At 43.4% G+C, this 16,123-nt stretch overlaps 1 protein-coding gene across 1 annotated transcript in view; it reads right to left on the bottom strand.

The window, feature by feature from the left end:
• The window catches only part of LOC144267884 (netrin-4-like), a 59,257-nt gene that overhangs the window by 15,043 nt on the left and 28,091 nt on the right, over positions 1-16,123 (bottom strand). Inside the window, exons 4-5 of the mRNA XM_077822263.1 lie at positions 7,228-7,354; positions 4,274-4,462 (exon numbers count right to left, since the gene is read on the bottom strand). Coding sequence (XP_077678389.1) covers positions 4,274-4,462; positions 7,228-7,354 — 316 coding nt within the window. The remainder of the gene's footprint in view (positions 1-4,273; positions 4,463-7,227; positions 7,355-16,123) is intronic.

Raw genomic sequence — 16,123 nt, forward strand, 5'->3', positions numbered from 1 at the left:
TGTATCTTAATTAGATACAGATGTAAACTATAATATTAGTTGCAACAATGTGGTTCCAACCAACATGAATATAGCAGGCATGTAGTACTCCAATGAATTCATACGTAAGAGACTCTCAGGGTATGTCGACACTGCTATTAAAAACCCATGGTTGGCCCATGCCAGCTGACTTGGGTTCGTGGAGCGTGGGCTATAAGGGAATGCTTAATTGCAGTGCTAGATGCTTAAGCTTGAACCCTGGCTCTAAGACTCTGCAAGGTGGAAGGGTCCCAGGGCTTGAGCTGCAGCCTGAGCTGGATCGTCTACACCACAGTTAAACAGCCCCTTAGCCTGAGCCCTGTGAACCTGAGTCAGCTGGCACGGGCCAGCTGCAGGTTCCTGGTTGCAGTGTAGACATACCGACAAAGATAACTAACCTTTCATTTCTGTCAAAACTACGGTGCAAAACACAGTTAACAGCAGATTCAATCTTTTCCAAATTTCAAAACAAAATCTTTGGAATCTGGAATATAATCCCAACCAAATTCGAACAATTTTTAAAGCGGGTCAAATGTGGGGCCAAAACCACTCAACCAATGTCCCGTAAATCAAGGAAATTAGATACACTACAGTCTGTGCGGGTGTGGTCACCATCTGTGTGGCCGACTGAGATATTGACTCTAACAAAGATGTGATTAATCCCAAATATTACAACTGGGAGGTTCACAGATCTGTCTAGAGGGGAAAGAAGGGAAGGGAAGGGACAGCTTTATTGATGGGGCGTGTGTGCATGAGCACATTTTAATTTTCAAGCTGATTGCTAGAGTAAAAAGCCCATTTCCCTGAAGACTTTGGCCTGACGGTCCTACATACTTGCTTTTTTTCCCCCCTTGGATAAGCAAAGGGTGAATACAAAAGATGGTGTCAGTTCAGAAGTATCCTTTAAGCCTCCAAATAAGCCACAGGAAAGAGCCAAGGATACAGCAGCTTTTCTGACCACTGGCTGGGAAACGATTCGGCTTCACGAGGCTTCTGACTCAAAGCTCCCATACAAGCCTATATCCAAACTGTTTAATCCTGTGTTGTCACCCGCAATAACAAGCAGGTGTGTGCTGGGCTCTGTGGCTCTTTTCATGTCCTTTTCTTTCTTTCTTTTTTTTTTTTTAATCTAAGCAGTGTCAAAACAAGGCTCTGTGCATGACCTGGCTCCCATTCATCCCCAGCTGCCAGGAACAGCAGAAGCAAAGAGGTCAGAGACAGGCGATCTCTCCAGATGAAAAGGAATGGCAGAATCATATTTACATGTTAAATCTCAGCTGGGATTTTTTTTTTTTTTTAAAGCAAATGTCTTTTCAGTCTTGTAAATGGAGAAGTCAGGGAAGGGGGATCTGGATAGCAGCAGTGCAGCCAGTTGTTATACAACCCTTTTCCCCCCCTAGCAGTGATTAAGAAAGAATGCTGCCGATTATTATGACTAATGCCTAAAGATTTCTTCTGGGCCTTAGCAGAGTCCTGCTAACTTTTTGGGGGCTGTCGTAGCTTAACCGAGACTTTGCTCTGGATGGAAGAGCACTGTCTTAAAGCATGATTTCTCAAAAGGCTTAACACAGCGTTTCATTCATCTTTTTCATCATCTTTTAGTTCCCAGGTCAGTGTCTACTGTAAATACTGGGTGAGTTTTAATCCCCTGTATTTCTTCTCCCTTCCACACCAATGTGAAGCCAAGAACCACGTTGCTCACCCCAAAAGCATCCGTGCAGTCTGCCGTGACCAATTCATTATGGCTCTCTTCATCATTTCCCGAAAACATTTAGTTATTTAATGTTGTGACTCTGGTACTATTCGGAGGGTTTTCTCAGCCAACGTGAGTGGATGTGTAGGAGGTGGCATGTCCAATCCTTCACAAAGCTATTCACCCAGACTTGGTAGTTCTTCAGGTCGTGATCAGCAGGCTGAGGTGTGAGAGAAATGCACCTCCATGGGTTAAAGTTCACTATGGGATAAATCTTCAACCCTGTGCCAAGCTTCCGTAAATGCCCTTGCATCGGGGGGACCCTGTGGGATGAATCTTTCCCCCCACCAAACCTACTGTTGCTTCACCCAGTGCAATGCTTCTCCTCCCCACAACTGTTGCATCGGCGGAGTATGGGGGCTCTGTCTCCATTAGTGCCTTCACAGGTAGTGTCACTGGTCAAGCTAAACAGTGATAGCAGAAGAGTGGGAGATTTCCTGAAAATTACCTGTGTAGATGCAGCATTTTACACCCGCACCGACCCACACCCCTCACTGGGAAATTTGTGGAGCTCAGCTCTTAGCTTCAAAAAGCTGCCCATTTAGGTAACCAACTGAATGTCTTTGTAGGAATTCTCCACTTCACCTTTAAATAAGATAGGAAAGGGCATAGACTAATACCCAGTGAAAATACGTCTCTCTGAACAGGCTCTGAAGACTGAATGTTTCTCCCTGCTCCACACAAATACAACCACAGTTCACAAATCAGCCATGAAAGCTAAGGGGGTTCTCTAGAGAGGAAAGTGCCTACCTGTTCCTTAGGTCAGGAGCCAGCAAACAGTTAAGCACTGTGTGTGACTTTAAGTGTGTGAGTGATCCCTTTGACTTCAGTCCCACATGCTTAAAGTCATGCATATGTGCATAAGTGCTATGCAGAATTGGAGTCTTAATGCAGAAGTTATACATGATGGGAACAGTTGCAGGGAGCCTTCTATTGGCATTAACCATCTTGCTGGGAAAAACGCTATTACTTAAAATGCTGCCACCACAGGACTAGCTCTGTTTGAACGGGGTATATTTCTGCTTGTGTGACTGCATCCTTCCGAAATGTTTTCCTGTTCCTTTTGCAGAACATTGGCAAGATGTGCTGAGAAGGTGGTACCCAGACCGGACAAAAGAGTTGTAGGTAGGCTCAGGGTCTGATTTCACCCGGGCAGCCTGTTCTAGGGTTTCCTCACAGATAGGCTGTATTTTTAAATAATGTTTTCTCTTCTCTGATACTCTTTAATGTTCCTAGCCTTAATGATTATCTCATATTACACACAGTGCTGGTTACTACGCTGTCACCTTGCTGTCAAATAAAAGAGCTTGTACATTGATTCTTTCAGGTGCCATAAGACTTGAAATCTAATCTACTGGAACAAGAATTTATTCTCATTACAAATCTTTGCATACGGCAAGTCCTCTCAGAGCAGAAACAAACCAGCAGAAAAATCCCTAGAAATCTGGGCATCATCAAACACAATTGGGAAGACAGCCAAGGAAGCCCTGCCTCCTCCCCTGATCAATGAGCTTTGTCGCAAGGTTAAGAAATCAAAAAGAAAGAATTGGGGGGAGACAGAGCTGGCTCTAAGATCCAATGAAAGGTGAATACAAAGGATCAGAAACATAGGGCATGTTGTGCCCGGAATGATCAAGCGCTATCGCAGGCCAGCTGGTCCCAGCAAGAAGCGCATGTGTAACCCAAATGTCTAGAGAAACCTTGATCAGGGCTGTCAAAGGGGCAGGAGAACTTCAGAAGCAATGGCTGACAATGGGAACGAACATAGGTGACAAAGGAGGCAGTTCTTCTGTGTTGACGACTGCGTGGAGAGGGCTGGGGGAGGAATCATGATTGCATAGGGGAGAGAACAAGCTTCATCCCGAGGCAGAGAAAGGGAAGTATCCAAGGGGAGGGAGAGATGAATGAAATGAGGGACTGTTACAAACAGAAACCTTCCTGGGGAATACTAGATGGGATCAAAGGTGTCAGATGTGGGAGGGAGCTCAGAGGCTCAAACTCCCTACCCATCCCCTGCAGCCAATATTATTCATGTTTGTGGAGAGAATGCAAAATCAACCTGTGGCTCCTTGGAGCCTCACAGCAGTTAGAACATACACCCCTGGACGCTGTAGGCCCCTTTTGGGTGAGATACAGATAAACCCAACTAAATAAAATGTGTGCCTCGCTAGCATAGGAGCATTTTAAATGCAAACACAACCAGAATGAAACTTTCCCTAAAAATAGAATGGCTTCAGATAATAATTTTTTTTTTTTTAATATCAGACCATTCCACGATCCCACACCAAAATCAGACTTGGTGCCAAAGTCAGGAGGAAAGTGTCCTTGACCAGGAAACCAGAGCTCGCAAACAAGGGTCGGAGGAAAGGATAATGTATTTATGATGTATTTCCACAGATACCTGTAGATACTTTTAATGGGCTGCATGTCTCAGCTCACTCTGTAAAGTGTAGACCTAAACAACTTTCACCATTCATTTGTACTGTAGTATATTGGACTTACGTTTGCAGACCTCTGGGGAAGACATAGGTTTTCCCCTATCTCTGTAAAATCCTGGTTTGCACCTTTGACATCGATGTCCCTCCGTGTTGTGTTTGCAGTTGTCACATACTCCACCGCTGTGTTTCCCAGATGCCAGCCAAACACTCAGGTTGAAGTGACAGCTCTCAGCATGGTTGTGACAGCGGCACTCTGTTAGGGAGCAGGGAAATGCATTTCTCACTCATGTTTATAAAGCACAGAGCCTACAGTATCACTTATGACAGGTTTCAGAGTAACAGCCGTGTTAGTCTGTATTCGCAAAAAGAAAGGGAGTACTTGTGGCACCTTAGAGACTAACCAATTTATTTGAGCATGAGCTTTCGTGAGCTACAGCTCACTTCATCAGATGCATACCGTAGAAACTGCAGCAGACTTTATATATACACAGAGAATATGAAACAATACCTCCTCCCACCCCACTGTCCTGCTGGTAATAGCTTATCTAAAGTAATCTTCAGGTTAGGCCATTTCCAGCACAAATCCAGGTTTTCTCACCCTCCACCCCCCACACAAATTCACTCTCCTGCTGGTGATAGCCCATCCAAAGTGACAACTCTTTACACAATGTGCATGATAATGAAGTTAGGCCATTTCCTGCACTATAGCTCACGAAAGCTCATGCTCAAATAAATTGGTTAGTCTCTAAGGTGCCACAAGTACTCCCTTTCTTTTTGAGTATCACTTATGTGACAGTTTCATTGAAATGAACTTAGGACCAAATTAATTTATGCCAAACATTTTTCTTTTGCCTGCCTTCCTGGGTTTACATTAAAAACAGAAATGTCAAAGCAGAATGAAACTCCTAGTAAATCCCAAGAAAGACTGACAGTCAGGTGAAAAAGCCAATTGTCACGAACTGTATACCTTATCTAAGTATCTAAATTTAATTACAGGTGGGCCTGGACCAAAACCCCACGTCTGAACACTGCCTAACTTTGGGAAAGCTAAGATCCAAATCTAGATCTAAACTATGCGTCTTGGACCATCTTTTCTTTTCGTGTTGTCCTGTTTATTTCCACCTGTAGAACTGAGCCCTTTGGGCCATAACAGATCTATCATTACTACAGCGAGTTGAAAAATTCCTGTCAAAACTGGTTTTGGACAGAAAATTGGGTTTTCAACTAAATTATTTTTAAAGTATCTGTTTTTGTCAAAAAACCAAATGCCTGAAAACAGAAATATTTTGGCCCAACCCCCAGAATTCAGATTCAGATATGCTGCCGCAGTGCCTTATGAAATTTGTAGTTCAGTTGGCTCATCTCCCCATTCTCTATGGCTGGGTTCCTCAGCTGGACTTCATCTTCCATGATGCACCATAGCTGTATGACTCCCAGGACACACCACTTCTCCTCAACAAGAGGGGAAACCATGAGGCACCATGGAGAGGCAGTCCAACCAGGCAGCCCTCCTGTAGAGAAGAAAGGGAACATGAGACAACTGAATGACAACTTACATGAGGCACTGTGTCAGCATTTTGGAATAAAAATATTTCAATATTTGGTTGAAACATTTTGTTTTTTGGCCAAAATATTTCAGTTTTTGACTGAAAGATTTCAGGTTTTGATTCACCTTGGAGACTAACCAATTTATTTGAGCATAAGCTTTCGTGAGCTACAGCTCACTTCATCGGATGCATACTGTAGCTCCCAAAAGCTTATGCTCAAATAAATTGGTTAGTCTCTGAGGTGCCACAAGTACTCCTTTTCTTTTTGCGAATACAGACTAACACGGCTGTTACTCTGAAACCAGATTTTGATTTTTCGCCATATTGTCAAAATTTTCCGCAGAACCTCCCCTGTGTTCCAACCAGCTCTAGCCACTCATAATTTTGCTTTTGCAACGCAAATATAACAAAAAGATAAAGACTTTTCAGGATTGTTTCAATGTCCTGCAATTCTAGCTTGAAGCATGCAAGCTGATTGTACTAAAATTAATATATGTTATAGTAAACCTGTAGCCCTCATTAGTAAACTTGAAAGTCCACTTTATTTTCCAAGATTGATCAGCTATGACTCTGTCTGTTCTGCTCCAGGTAGAATCTCCCACATTAAAACACTGTTGGCTTTTTTCCCATCCAGTTTAGACTGTAAACTGTTTGGGGCAGCAATGCTATACTTTGTGTTTTGTAAAGTATGCACACCTTTAGTGCTAGAGGAGGAAAAAATAGAGATGGACAGATTTGATCCAGAGTTGGACTTCACTCCAAGGTTCTGGGGTGTTTGGATCCAGGGTTTTGGATGAGTCCACCATATAGACATCAAACCTCCCTAAGTCTCGGAGTGCTCAGAACTGGGGTGTTGTTTCAGACCACTGTATAAACATATTTAGATCCAGATCCAAGTTTGGATTCTGATTCTCACCACACAAATGCCCTAGTTTGTTTGGACTGGGGAAGGGGAGGGGCTGGAGGTTGGTTGAAATCCATTTCTAGTTATTAATAAATACATAATGTAATTATATCTCATATTAAATATAGACTTGGAACCAACTCAAATCAAGACATTCCTGAAACCTTGTTCCCATGCACATGCCAAGGACAGAGATCACTGAACATTTCTTTTCCCCCCATTAAACTTATCCCCTTAAGCTTTCTTAGCCTATTGCAGCTCTGTAGACACTCATGCTTGGGAATGGTGAAATGAATGAGGGAATGTTTCTCTTTGAAGAGCAGAGTTCTGCCTTGTATGTTCTATATTGCAATAGATCAAATAGACCAGCTACATTAAAAAAATACATTGATTGAAAGGATTTTCTAGCAGTTACCTAGCAATTCATTCCCCATCTGCTGCAAGAGCACCATAAATCCAAACTGGGTGAATTGTCTATTATAGAGCCTTGCCTACTTGGACGGTGATTTATTGCCCTGACACATTAAGGCCCTCCCCCGCCCCCGCCCCCCCCCCCCCGCCACTTACTTCTGCATTCATTTGGTGCCCCAGTTTTTCCATCTCCTGGCTTCCAAGGCTGGTCATTATACAATGGTGCACACCTCTCACAGTGGTTCCCTGCTGTGTTGTGTCTGCACACACATGTCCCATGGACCTGTCAGGGAAGGAGAATACATTCAAGCAGCTGAAAGAATTAACAGGACAGAGCACAGCACAGCCTCTGAGCGAGGAGGATTTCTCCTGCACAGTTCCCCAGCACTCTCACAACGCCAACACCGTCCATCTAGAATTTCTATACATGCAGCTTTATTGCCTCATGAAATCTCTAATAATGTGGGTTCATTCTCTGCCCTCCCGTAACTCTGGGGTCAGATTCTGAATGGGTGATGAGGTGTGCCAGGCATTTGATGCCCCCTGCTGGAATAATAACACCTGGCTCTTATATGGAGCTTTTCACCATAGATCTCCAAGTGCTTTACAAAGGAGGTCAGTCAGTATTATTATCCTCATTTTACCCATGGGGAAACCGAGGCACATAGTAGGTTGGTGACTTGCCCAAGACCACCAGCAGAACCAAGAACAGAACCCAGGTCTCCTGGATCCCAGTGCAGTGCACTAGCCACTAGGTCACACTGCTCAGGGTGTAGGAGGTAAGGTAAAAAAGTGTGGGATGCTTCCTCCAGGAGGGCAGTCCTGCGCGAAGCAGGGACAGGGGAGGAAGGATCTCTCCTGTCTTAATCCAAAAGCACAGCCTGGTCAGAGGCCTAACTCTGACTGCTTATTTTGATTGAACCAGTGAATGATTGAAGCCCTGCTGCCTTGGCACACCCTGCCCACCTTTTGGGTGAAAAGAGCAGTGAGTTTAGACCTCCAAGAGCTCCTAGAGAGAGGCCACCCAGGATCAGCTGCTGGTGGAACCAACAATAATTGGTCCAGCAGCAGCAGCTAGAAGGGGTGGAAGCAGGCAGAAGCCAATCAGAGCCCAGCAGGCAAGGTAAAAAGGACTGGGTGCTTCCTCTAGGTGAGGGAATTCTGGGTGAAGCTGGGATGGGAATGTGGGGAAGGAAGGTTCTCCACTGTCTTAATCCAAATGCCCAGCTTGGTCAGGGGCCTAACTTTGACTGCATCTTTTAGTGTAGCCAGGAAAATATTGTTTTGTTTTAAAGGGTTGAATTTAAAGCCCTGAGTTGGATATCAGTGGAGTGCTGTAAAATTAAAAGGAGCTCTGCTTTGCAAGTTGTTCTGCTAGTTCAAGCGAACCTGTGACAATGGCAACAAAGCTCTCCTTCTGGGTACCCAGTTAGTAAAGTCATGACCAGGCTAACATGTGAATAGCAAAACCATATATTCACTTCGGGAGGAGTGAGCGGAGGAGAAGAGCTTCCCTCAGAATAAGAGATGCTAGTGTAAGTGTTCCAAGTAATCTCACAGTACAGTATCAGATTGTGCATTAAACAACCACCACTAATGGGAGCCAGGGGGCTTCTTGTCTTCTTTGCCTGCTTATCTGGTATTCCACTGTACTGCTGTCCTGTTAAATAGTGGAGGGCAAAGTCTTCCCTCTATGCATTTGCCACAATGTCTGAGTGCATCCAAGAACTGGTAACACCTGAGCACACAGGACTCTACAAATCTAGTTTCTTGAGAACTTTTGTGACACAAGAGGGTCTTTTAAAAAGGGAGAACCAAGTTCTCTGCTTGCAGGGTCTTGCAAAGGAAGGAAGAGAATTACTTTCAGAAGAATGAATCTCCTTCAGGAAGTGCCTAATATTTGGCCTAGGAGGCAGGAGACGGAAAAGGTAAACTCACAAGTGACAATTCTGCTTTTCCACCTGTCAGGCTAGTGGCTATCCATCATTGACATGTACATCACGGGAAATGGTCTTAACAGCAGGGCAGGTAATGCCAAGAAGTCAAGAACTTAAGACTCCCCTCCCTTCTTGCACACTGGTGACTAAGCCCTATAGCCACATGGTCACAACTCTGGCCCAGTGCATGTGACACAAAAAGTGAAGACTGAGATTTCATTTTTGACTGGAGCGTGAATCTAATTTTATCCTTTAATCTCACCGCTAATGTGAGTTATGATTTTCCATAGCCTTTCCTGAAAGTCAGATTTTATATTTGAACTTCTAGTCTCCTCGATTCCCCACCCTCATCATTGTAGGTAATTTGAGATGATGAGAAGAATGTTAAAAAAATAATAGTTACCTTAGCATTCTCTCCTATCCCAACCCCAGCTCCCTGCAGCAATTTGCTCCCTATTCCTCCAGTTTCTAATCCTCTCAGACCAGATATTTCATGTAGCTAGCAGAGGGGACAGGCTGCAGCTGATGCCACTGCTCCTCTACAGCCAGCTGGCAGACTGACTGCCTCACAGAGCGGTTGGCTGCCTCCTCACGGAAGAATGAACACAGACTTCAGGGTATGCATTTCTCTCTCAGAACTCAACACCAGTAATCCTCAGGGAGATGCGATATCGAGCACATTATGTGGTATCTCTCCAGACCAGGATGCAAGACGGTCAACCATGTCAAACCCCTAAATCTGATTTCAAAAGGGTCTATTATGGTCATTTAGTTTGACCTCCTGCATGACAAAGGTCACAAAATTACATCCCATGATTCCTGAACTGAGCCCAGTAACTTATAGTTGAATCATAGCATATCTATGAGAAAGACACAGAGTCTTGACTGAAGGACCCCAAGTGATCATTAGAGACTCCTTCATACTTTGACTGCCCAATATCAAGTATCATCCGCACATATCATTGTCATGAGCAGTTGAGAGAGAGAGATTTATCAAATAGGTCTTTTCCATCTTTAATTTCTCTGATTCTTTAATTCCTGAACCCTAACCATTCATATCTGATGTTAACAGACATAAAATGATTAATAAAGAGCATGCAAACCACACTTGAAAGGAGAGAATTCTAAGTGGCTGGAACCCTTATGTAAAACAGAATATGCATAGTATTTCCATTCAGTTCTACATCATACCTCACTCTTTTGATTTTCCCTCTGTCTGGTTGGGCTCTTTTATCTTTTTAGTAATTGTTGTTGTTGTTTTTGCTGCTGCTCCTTGGCTGCTGTCAGTGTATTTCATTATTTTGCTACTGAATGAAGGTTAAGTTTGGAAGCCATCCAGAACTGAGCAACTGTTGCTGATTCGGAGAAAATGTTTGTCTTCGGGCTGTGTATTCACTTTGTAGTGTCGCCAGAACAGTTTTGGACATAGCAGTTTGCAACCATGTCAGTAGCAAGTCATTTACAGGCTTTTAGGAAGGGCACCATTTGTGGGTAGTTGAGAAACAGTGAAACATTCATCTGCCCGTTCTGCCTCAAACTAATCCCCATTGTCCTTATGACCTCCCCAAATTGAGAGGTGCATGCATGGTCTCTGGTTCCACAAAGGGATTTTTGGCTATATCAGATGTCTGTGATTTCTGATAATATCATCAATATTTGAGCCTTTGAGGGAAATTCATGAACCTGTTCAATCATTTTGTGTGGTCAAATGAAAAAAACTATTTCAACTTTTTCAAGCATGCAAAGCCCTAGGGGACCAAATGGCAGAGGGAATTAGTGATGAATTGCAGTGCTTTCCGTATTTAGGTCACCAGTTCAAATCCTGACAAAGTTAGAAGTGACTGAGGGCTATTACCCATTCACATCATGTGTTGTTGGTCTATGTGATATGAGCAGGTTGGTCTAAGTTCATGTCTGTATTACCCCTGTCATCATGACTGTTACCCTTGTAGGCATTCTCCAAGGAGAATGTCCATCCATCCCAAAGAGCTTCTGTAAAACAGGATTGAGAGATCCTGGCAGGGGAAGGTGAGCTAGGAAGTTGGCAGTGTGGCACCTGTTCTGTGGATAAACAGAGGGCTTCAGTCTCCCAGATTGCTAATGAATCAGCATTCCCCAAATTCACTAGAGAACAACAATGAAGAAAGTCAGTAAGGTGGCTTGTATGAGTTAGGTGAATCCACAGGCTGGCCAGACCAAGTCACTTTCTGAACAGTGACAAAGGCATAATGTAGGGAATGCTGTGCGTGATCTCACAAAGAGACAAAATTTATACATTACAACAAAGGGATGTCATAGAGTGAGGTGGGCCTTTGAGGGTTTCAAGTCGCCAATCTGGCCTTTGTCTGGTACCCAATCTCCTATGTCTGCAAGTCAGGCCTGCTGGGGGATATTTGAGAGCTGCCTGTGTTTCTCTGTTGCCTAATCCATCAAGCATCAACTTCTTGTCTGCAGCTTCAAGCTCATGCATGACTCCACCCCAGCCAACATCTCAATCTGGTTTCTTATCATTTTCTGTCTCTGTGCAGGCTTGACTTTTCTGTGTCTTTGGGCAGGGCTGCCCTCGTCTGTCTTGTATAGCGATGAGCATATTGTCAGTGCCTACCAAATAGCATGCAAATAATAGCTGCTATGTTGACATAAAGCCTGAGGAACATAGGACATTACAATTACAGTAATAAGATGCAGTAGGTCACCTGGTTCCAGTGATTGCCCCATTAAATGGAGACTGGCTATTTCAAGTGAGGAAGAGAAAGGAGGCTCAGTATATTACTGGGTCAATGCATTAACCTGAACTTTTGCCACAGTTCAAATCTTCTCAGATCAAATGGTGAAAATGAGTTTGGTGGTCACATCCTAGATTCTTTTGGTCCACATCACAAAAGCACAAAACACTTTGGCAGGAGTGGCCAGCTCTGCTGGGGAGAGACCCGGAACTGGGTTTCAAGAGAGAAGAGAAGTGTTTTTTGTCATACCTAAAATACATTATCAGAGATCTTTGGATTCCCAGCACAGACATAACAGGTTAGCACCAGGGAGTACTGCCATGGCTGTGTAATGGAGAAACTTGAACACCATCTGTTCACACCAGTGGGCCAAATTCTCCTGTCACTTATACTAGTGTGTAAATCTGATGCAACTCCACTGACTGTAATGGAATTACTTGGGATTTACAGTGGTCAAACCAATGTTTGTGGCTATAAATTCCTTCCTTTATCTCATTTTACAGTACTCAGTTAATATTAACTACTGATAATGATAAACAGTAAAGTACATTCTGGGTGATATTGTTATTTTTAGTTGGCTGTGAGGCTCATGTAGCAGAGAGCAGGGAGCTCAGCAGCTGGTATACTTACATTGTTATTGTGGATATTCACCTGTACAAAACAACTGCCATGACCCTGGGATTTGCTAGCGTATCAGTGTGGCTTGAATCAAGTCTAATTTTGGACAGCTTGTATCGAATGGAAACCAAATAAACACCCTCTGAAATTTGCTGTACTTGACTCTTTGGAGAGATGTTGGTCTCAAATGGTCTTTGATAGTTTTAAACAGAGCTGATTATTTCTTCCCCTCCCCCATCTTTAAAAAGAAAAACAACCCCCTGAAGGCAATATAAGGAACATTAAACCATTTTACCAGCCCTAAGGGTATTTACAAGTGCTTCCAATCAAAGGTCTCTACTGGCAGGAGTAGTGTGGTTCTTTCACAGAAGATGAAAGCAGCAATTAAGTGATTAAAATAACCAAAAAAGCCCCAACCTACCAGTAATTAACCAGTTAAGCAATAAAATGAAACTACCATACTTTTGAATGGCTTACATTTCATTCTTAACCATTACATTTAATAAAAGGCTGTGTTTAAAAGTTAATACAGTCTCAGATAGGGAGTTAGTTTGTAACCCCATCACACAAAATAGTTTAAAGTCAAAGAAGTGGAGTAGAAGTGTTGCTTCCTACAAAGATGGTGTGTGTGTGTGTGTGTGTGTGTGTGAGAGAGAGAGAGAGAGAGAGAGAGGCTGCTCCCTGGCGTGTGTGTGGGGGTGTGTGTGTAAGTAAGTAACAAAGAATGCTCTTTCAGGCCTTGATTCAGGAAAGCACTTAAACAGCCTTCCTGAATAGGTAAGTTTCCTGATTCAGAGCCTTAATCATTAATAAAAGAGATTTCCAAGACATTAATAAGAGTAATTCAGCACTACATGTGGTTCTTGGCAGAGGGATGTGGGAAAGTATATTTTACTTGAATTTATAATCCTAGACTACATGCTCACTGTATGATAACATGGTCACCAAGGGCTTTATCATGTTTGTTGCTATGCTGTACACCACAGCCACTCAAAACTTCACACTGACAGCATGGACGGAACTCAGATCCTCTTGCTTTAAAAGCACAGATCCCTATTTCAGCCAACAGAGAATCATAGAATCATAGACTATCAGGGTTGGAAGGGACCTCAGGAGGTCATCTAGTCCAACCCTCTGCTCAAATCTCCATTAGATGTTAGCTACAGGATTCATGACCCCAGGTTGAGTAGTCCAGCAAAGGGCAGCGGACACAGAAAGATGCCATGCATTACAGTATATTTACAGGGTACAGTCAATAATATCAGTATGGGCTCAGCAAATTAGCCTTCTTTGTAAGAAGGAATGGGGCCAACAGCCGAATTTCATTCAGCGCTCAACAGTAGAGTGGGTGCGTTCCAAAAATGAGGGCGCTGTGAATCAATCTGACCTGAACCCTCACCCAAAACGCAAACCCAAACACTGGTGATTCTAAAAAGTTTGATTAACTACTTTATTCATTACTTTTCATTTTTAAGTGCCCCTGCAATTGTAGCTGGAAGTTAAAGTGTCAAAATACCACTGGGTAGGCTTTTCTCAAGGTATTCTAGTCCATCTGGGAGTAGGAAGTAGCAGAAATCCTCTGAGCGTGCCTGCTCTTTGAGACTTTGAGCTCAGTTTTGGAGACCCAAGGAACTCAGAAACTTCAGAAATACTTTGCAGAGGAACTCAAACTACTGGGTCCTTATTTTAACTGAAATGAACTTCTGAAATGAACCTCTGAAACTGAGAGATCTGCCTACCATGGCCCTTATCAGTTTAATATCTGCTACGTCCTCTATCTGAAAGAAAAAAAGAAAAAAACCTGACCCGTTTAGTGCCGCTAGATGTACTAGCAGGGAATAGTCCACAAGAAATTCATACCAGGACAAATGCATTTTCCAGACTGGGATGGTGTCAGTCCCAAAGTTGGAGGGTATTTGAATCAGGGGTTTAGGTTTTGCCCATAATAAAGGCGAGACTGTTTAGAACATTCTGGTCTGAATCTCAAACAATTCCAAAGTTTAGTGATGCTGCATTTTGGTTTGGGCCCTGTTTCTAGTGCCAGGCAACAACAGAGATTTAGCTTAACGTAGGAATGTTCCTCACAGTCTACATGAGATATCAGCTACTTGAGCCACATCCAGAAGCCCTTACTCAGATTTTACTCAGTCACTACTTAGGCAATATATCCATTGACTTCAGTGGGAGTTTTGCCTAAGAAATTCTGGATTTGGCCTTTTAGATGGGTCTGAACATTCATCTCTGGCCTTGGATTAGATCATTTTGGGGAACTTGACTGTCACTCAGGGTATATCTACATTGCAATTAAACACCCACTGCTGGCCTGTGTCAGCTGACTCGGGCTCACGGGGCTGGGATTACTGTGCTATTTAACTGTGGTGTAGACATTTGGATTTGGGCCCTGCGAACCCGAGTCAGCTGACACAGGCCAGCCATGGGTGTTTAACTGCAGTGTAAACATACCCTCAAAGCCGCAGTTTTGAAGTCGGTTCTCATCTGTGGCTCACAGGGCACCATACTGCATGGAGCCCTCTGCTCCACCACAGCTGCTCCTAAGAAAATCCAAGTGAACCTATCTGTGATGCTAGCTATGGCAGCTTCTCTCTCAGACAATATCTGAAACTTAGCCATCTTTCTTCATCCACCGCTCCAGCAGGGAGTCCTGGAAAAACATTGTATCTAACATGGCTAGCAAACGTGCCAGGGATATAATGTTCTTTACGTGTGGTCCATGAAACTTAAACAAACTACTTATTGTTACATAGTCTGTGTTATCTCTTCCTGTTCTTTCAAATGGGGCGCACCAGACCCTGGAGTCCTAATTCAGTCCTTATTCAGGCAAAACAGTAGGGAGACCCTAGAACTCATTCTGAGGTAGCCTACAATACATTAACGTTTCTGATGATAGTCACCTAACTGAGGCTAATTTTTCCCCTAGCAAAAACTGCTCTTTGAATTGCCATCTTCAACAGAGAGCAGCTCCTGGCAGCACTGAGTCTTGGAAGTCACATAGTCTGGCACAACTTGGATCCATCAGAGACTGTGGAAACTTAGTTGGAGAATTATCAGTGGAACAGCACAAGGTATTTTGTCAGGAGATAATATTTGTAAGGGGGATGACAGCCAAGTCACCAAGCAAAGTGCTGTAGAAAAACAAGTTTTACCCTATGTAACCCTTGTTTCAACTCCCCCTTACCCCAAACAAGAAACTGCAGATAGGGCCAGATCCTTTTCCCATTTAAATCAATGAGAAAATTTCCTTTGGCTGAAATTGTGTAGGATCAGGCCCAGAAAAAAGTACAATTCCCCTCTGTAAACAAGATAATAAAGAAGAGGAACTGATGTCTGAGGCAATTCATGTGAATTTCCTGGCAATGAGGGCACCAAAAACAAACAAAACACCCCCAACACTTGTCAACAGCCAGTGGTTCTGCACTGTGTTTTATAAATCATTTTTTTGGATACACAATGACCTTCCTTTGTCCCATCTTTATTATTGTTTCATTTGCACTAAAAAAAGAACTGGGAAATATTTGGCAAATGGACTGGAAGCTTGTCTAGAAGCCATTCACTGTCTGCGCTCTCTGTCTGCACTCTAAGCTCCTTTGTATGTTCTAGATGTACGCTAGGGGAAAGGTTGGTCTTAGCTACCATCTGTTAGCTAACTGCAACCTAAACGTGACCACTGTTCCTCATGCCCTACAGTGTCCTACAGCAAGGCCCTCAGCACATCACAACAGCTATCTTTGCACCTCCTACAGAAACAGTATT

The sequence above is a fragment of the Eretmochelys imbricata genome, chromosome 7, assembly GCF_965152235.1.
Source record: "Eretmochelys imbricata isolate rEreImb1 chromosome 7, rEreImb1.hap1, whole genome shotgun sequence".
NCBI lineage: Eukaryota > Metazoa > Chordata > Testudines > Cheloniidae > Eretmochelys > Eretmochelys imbricata.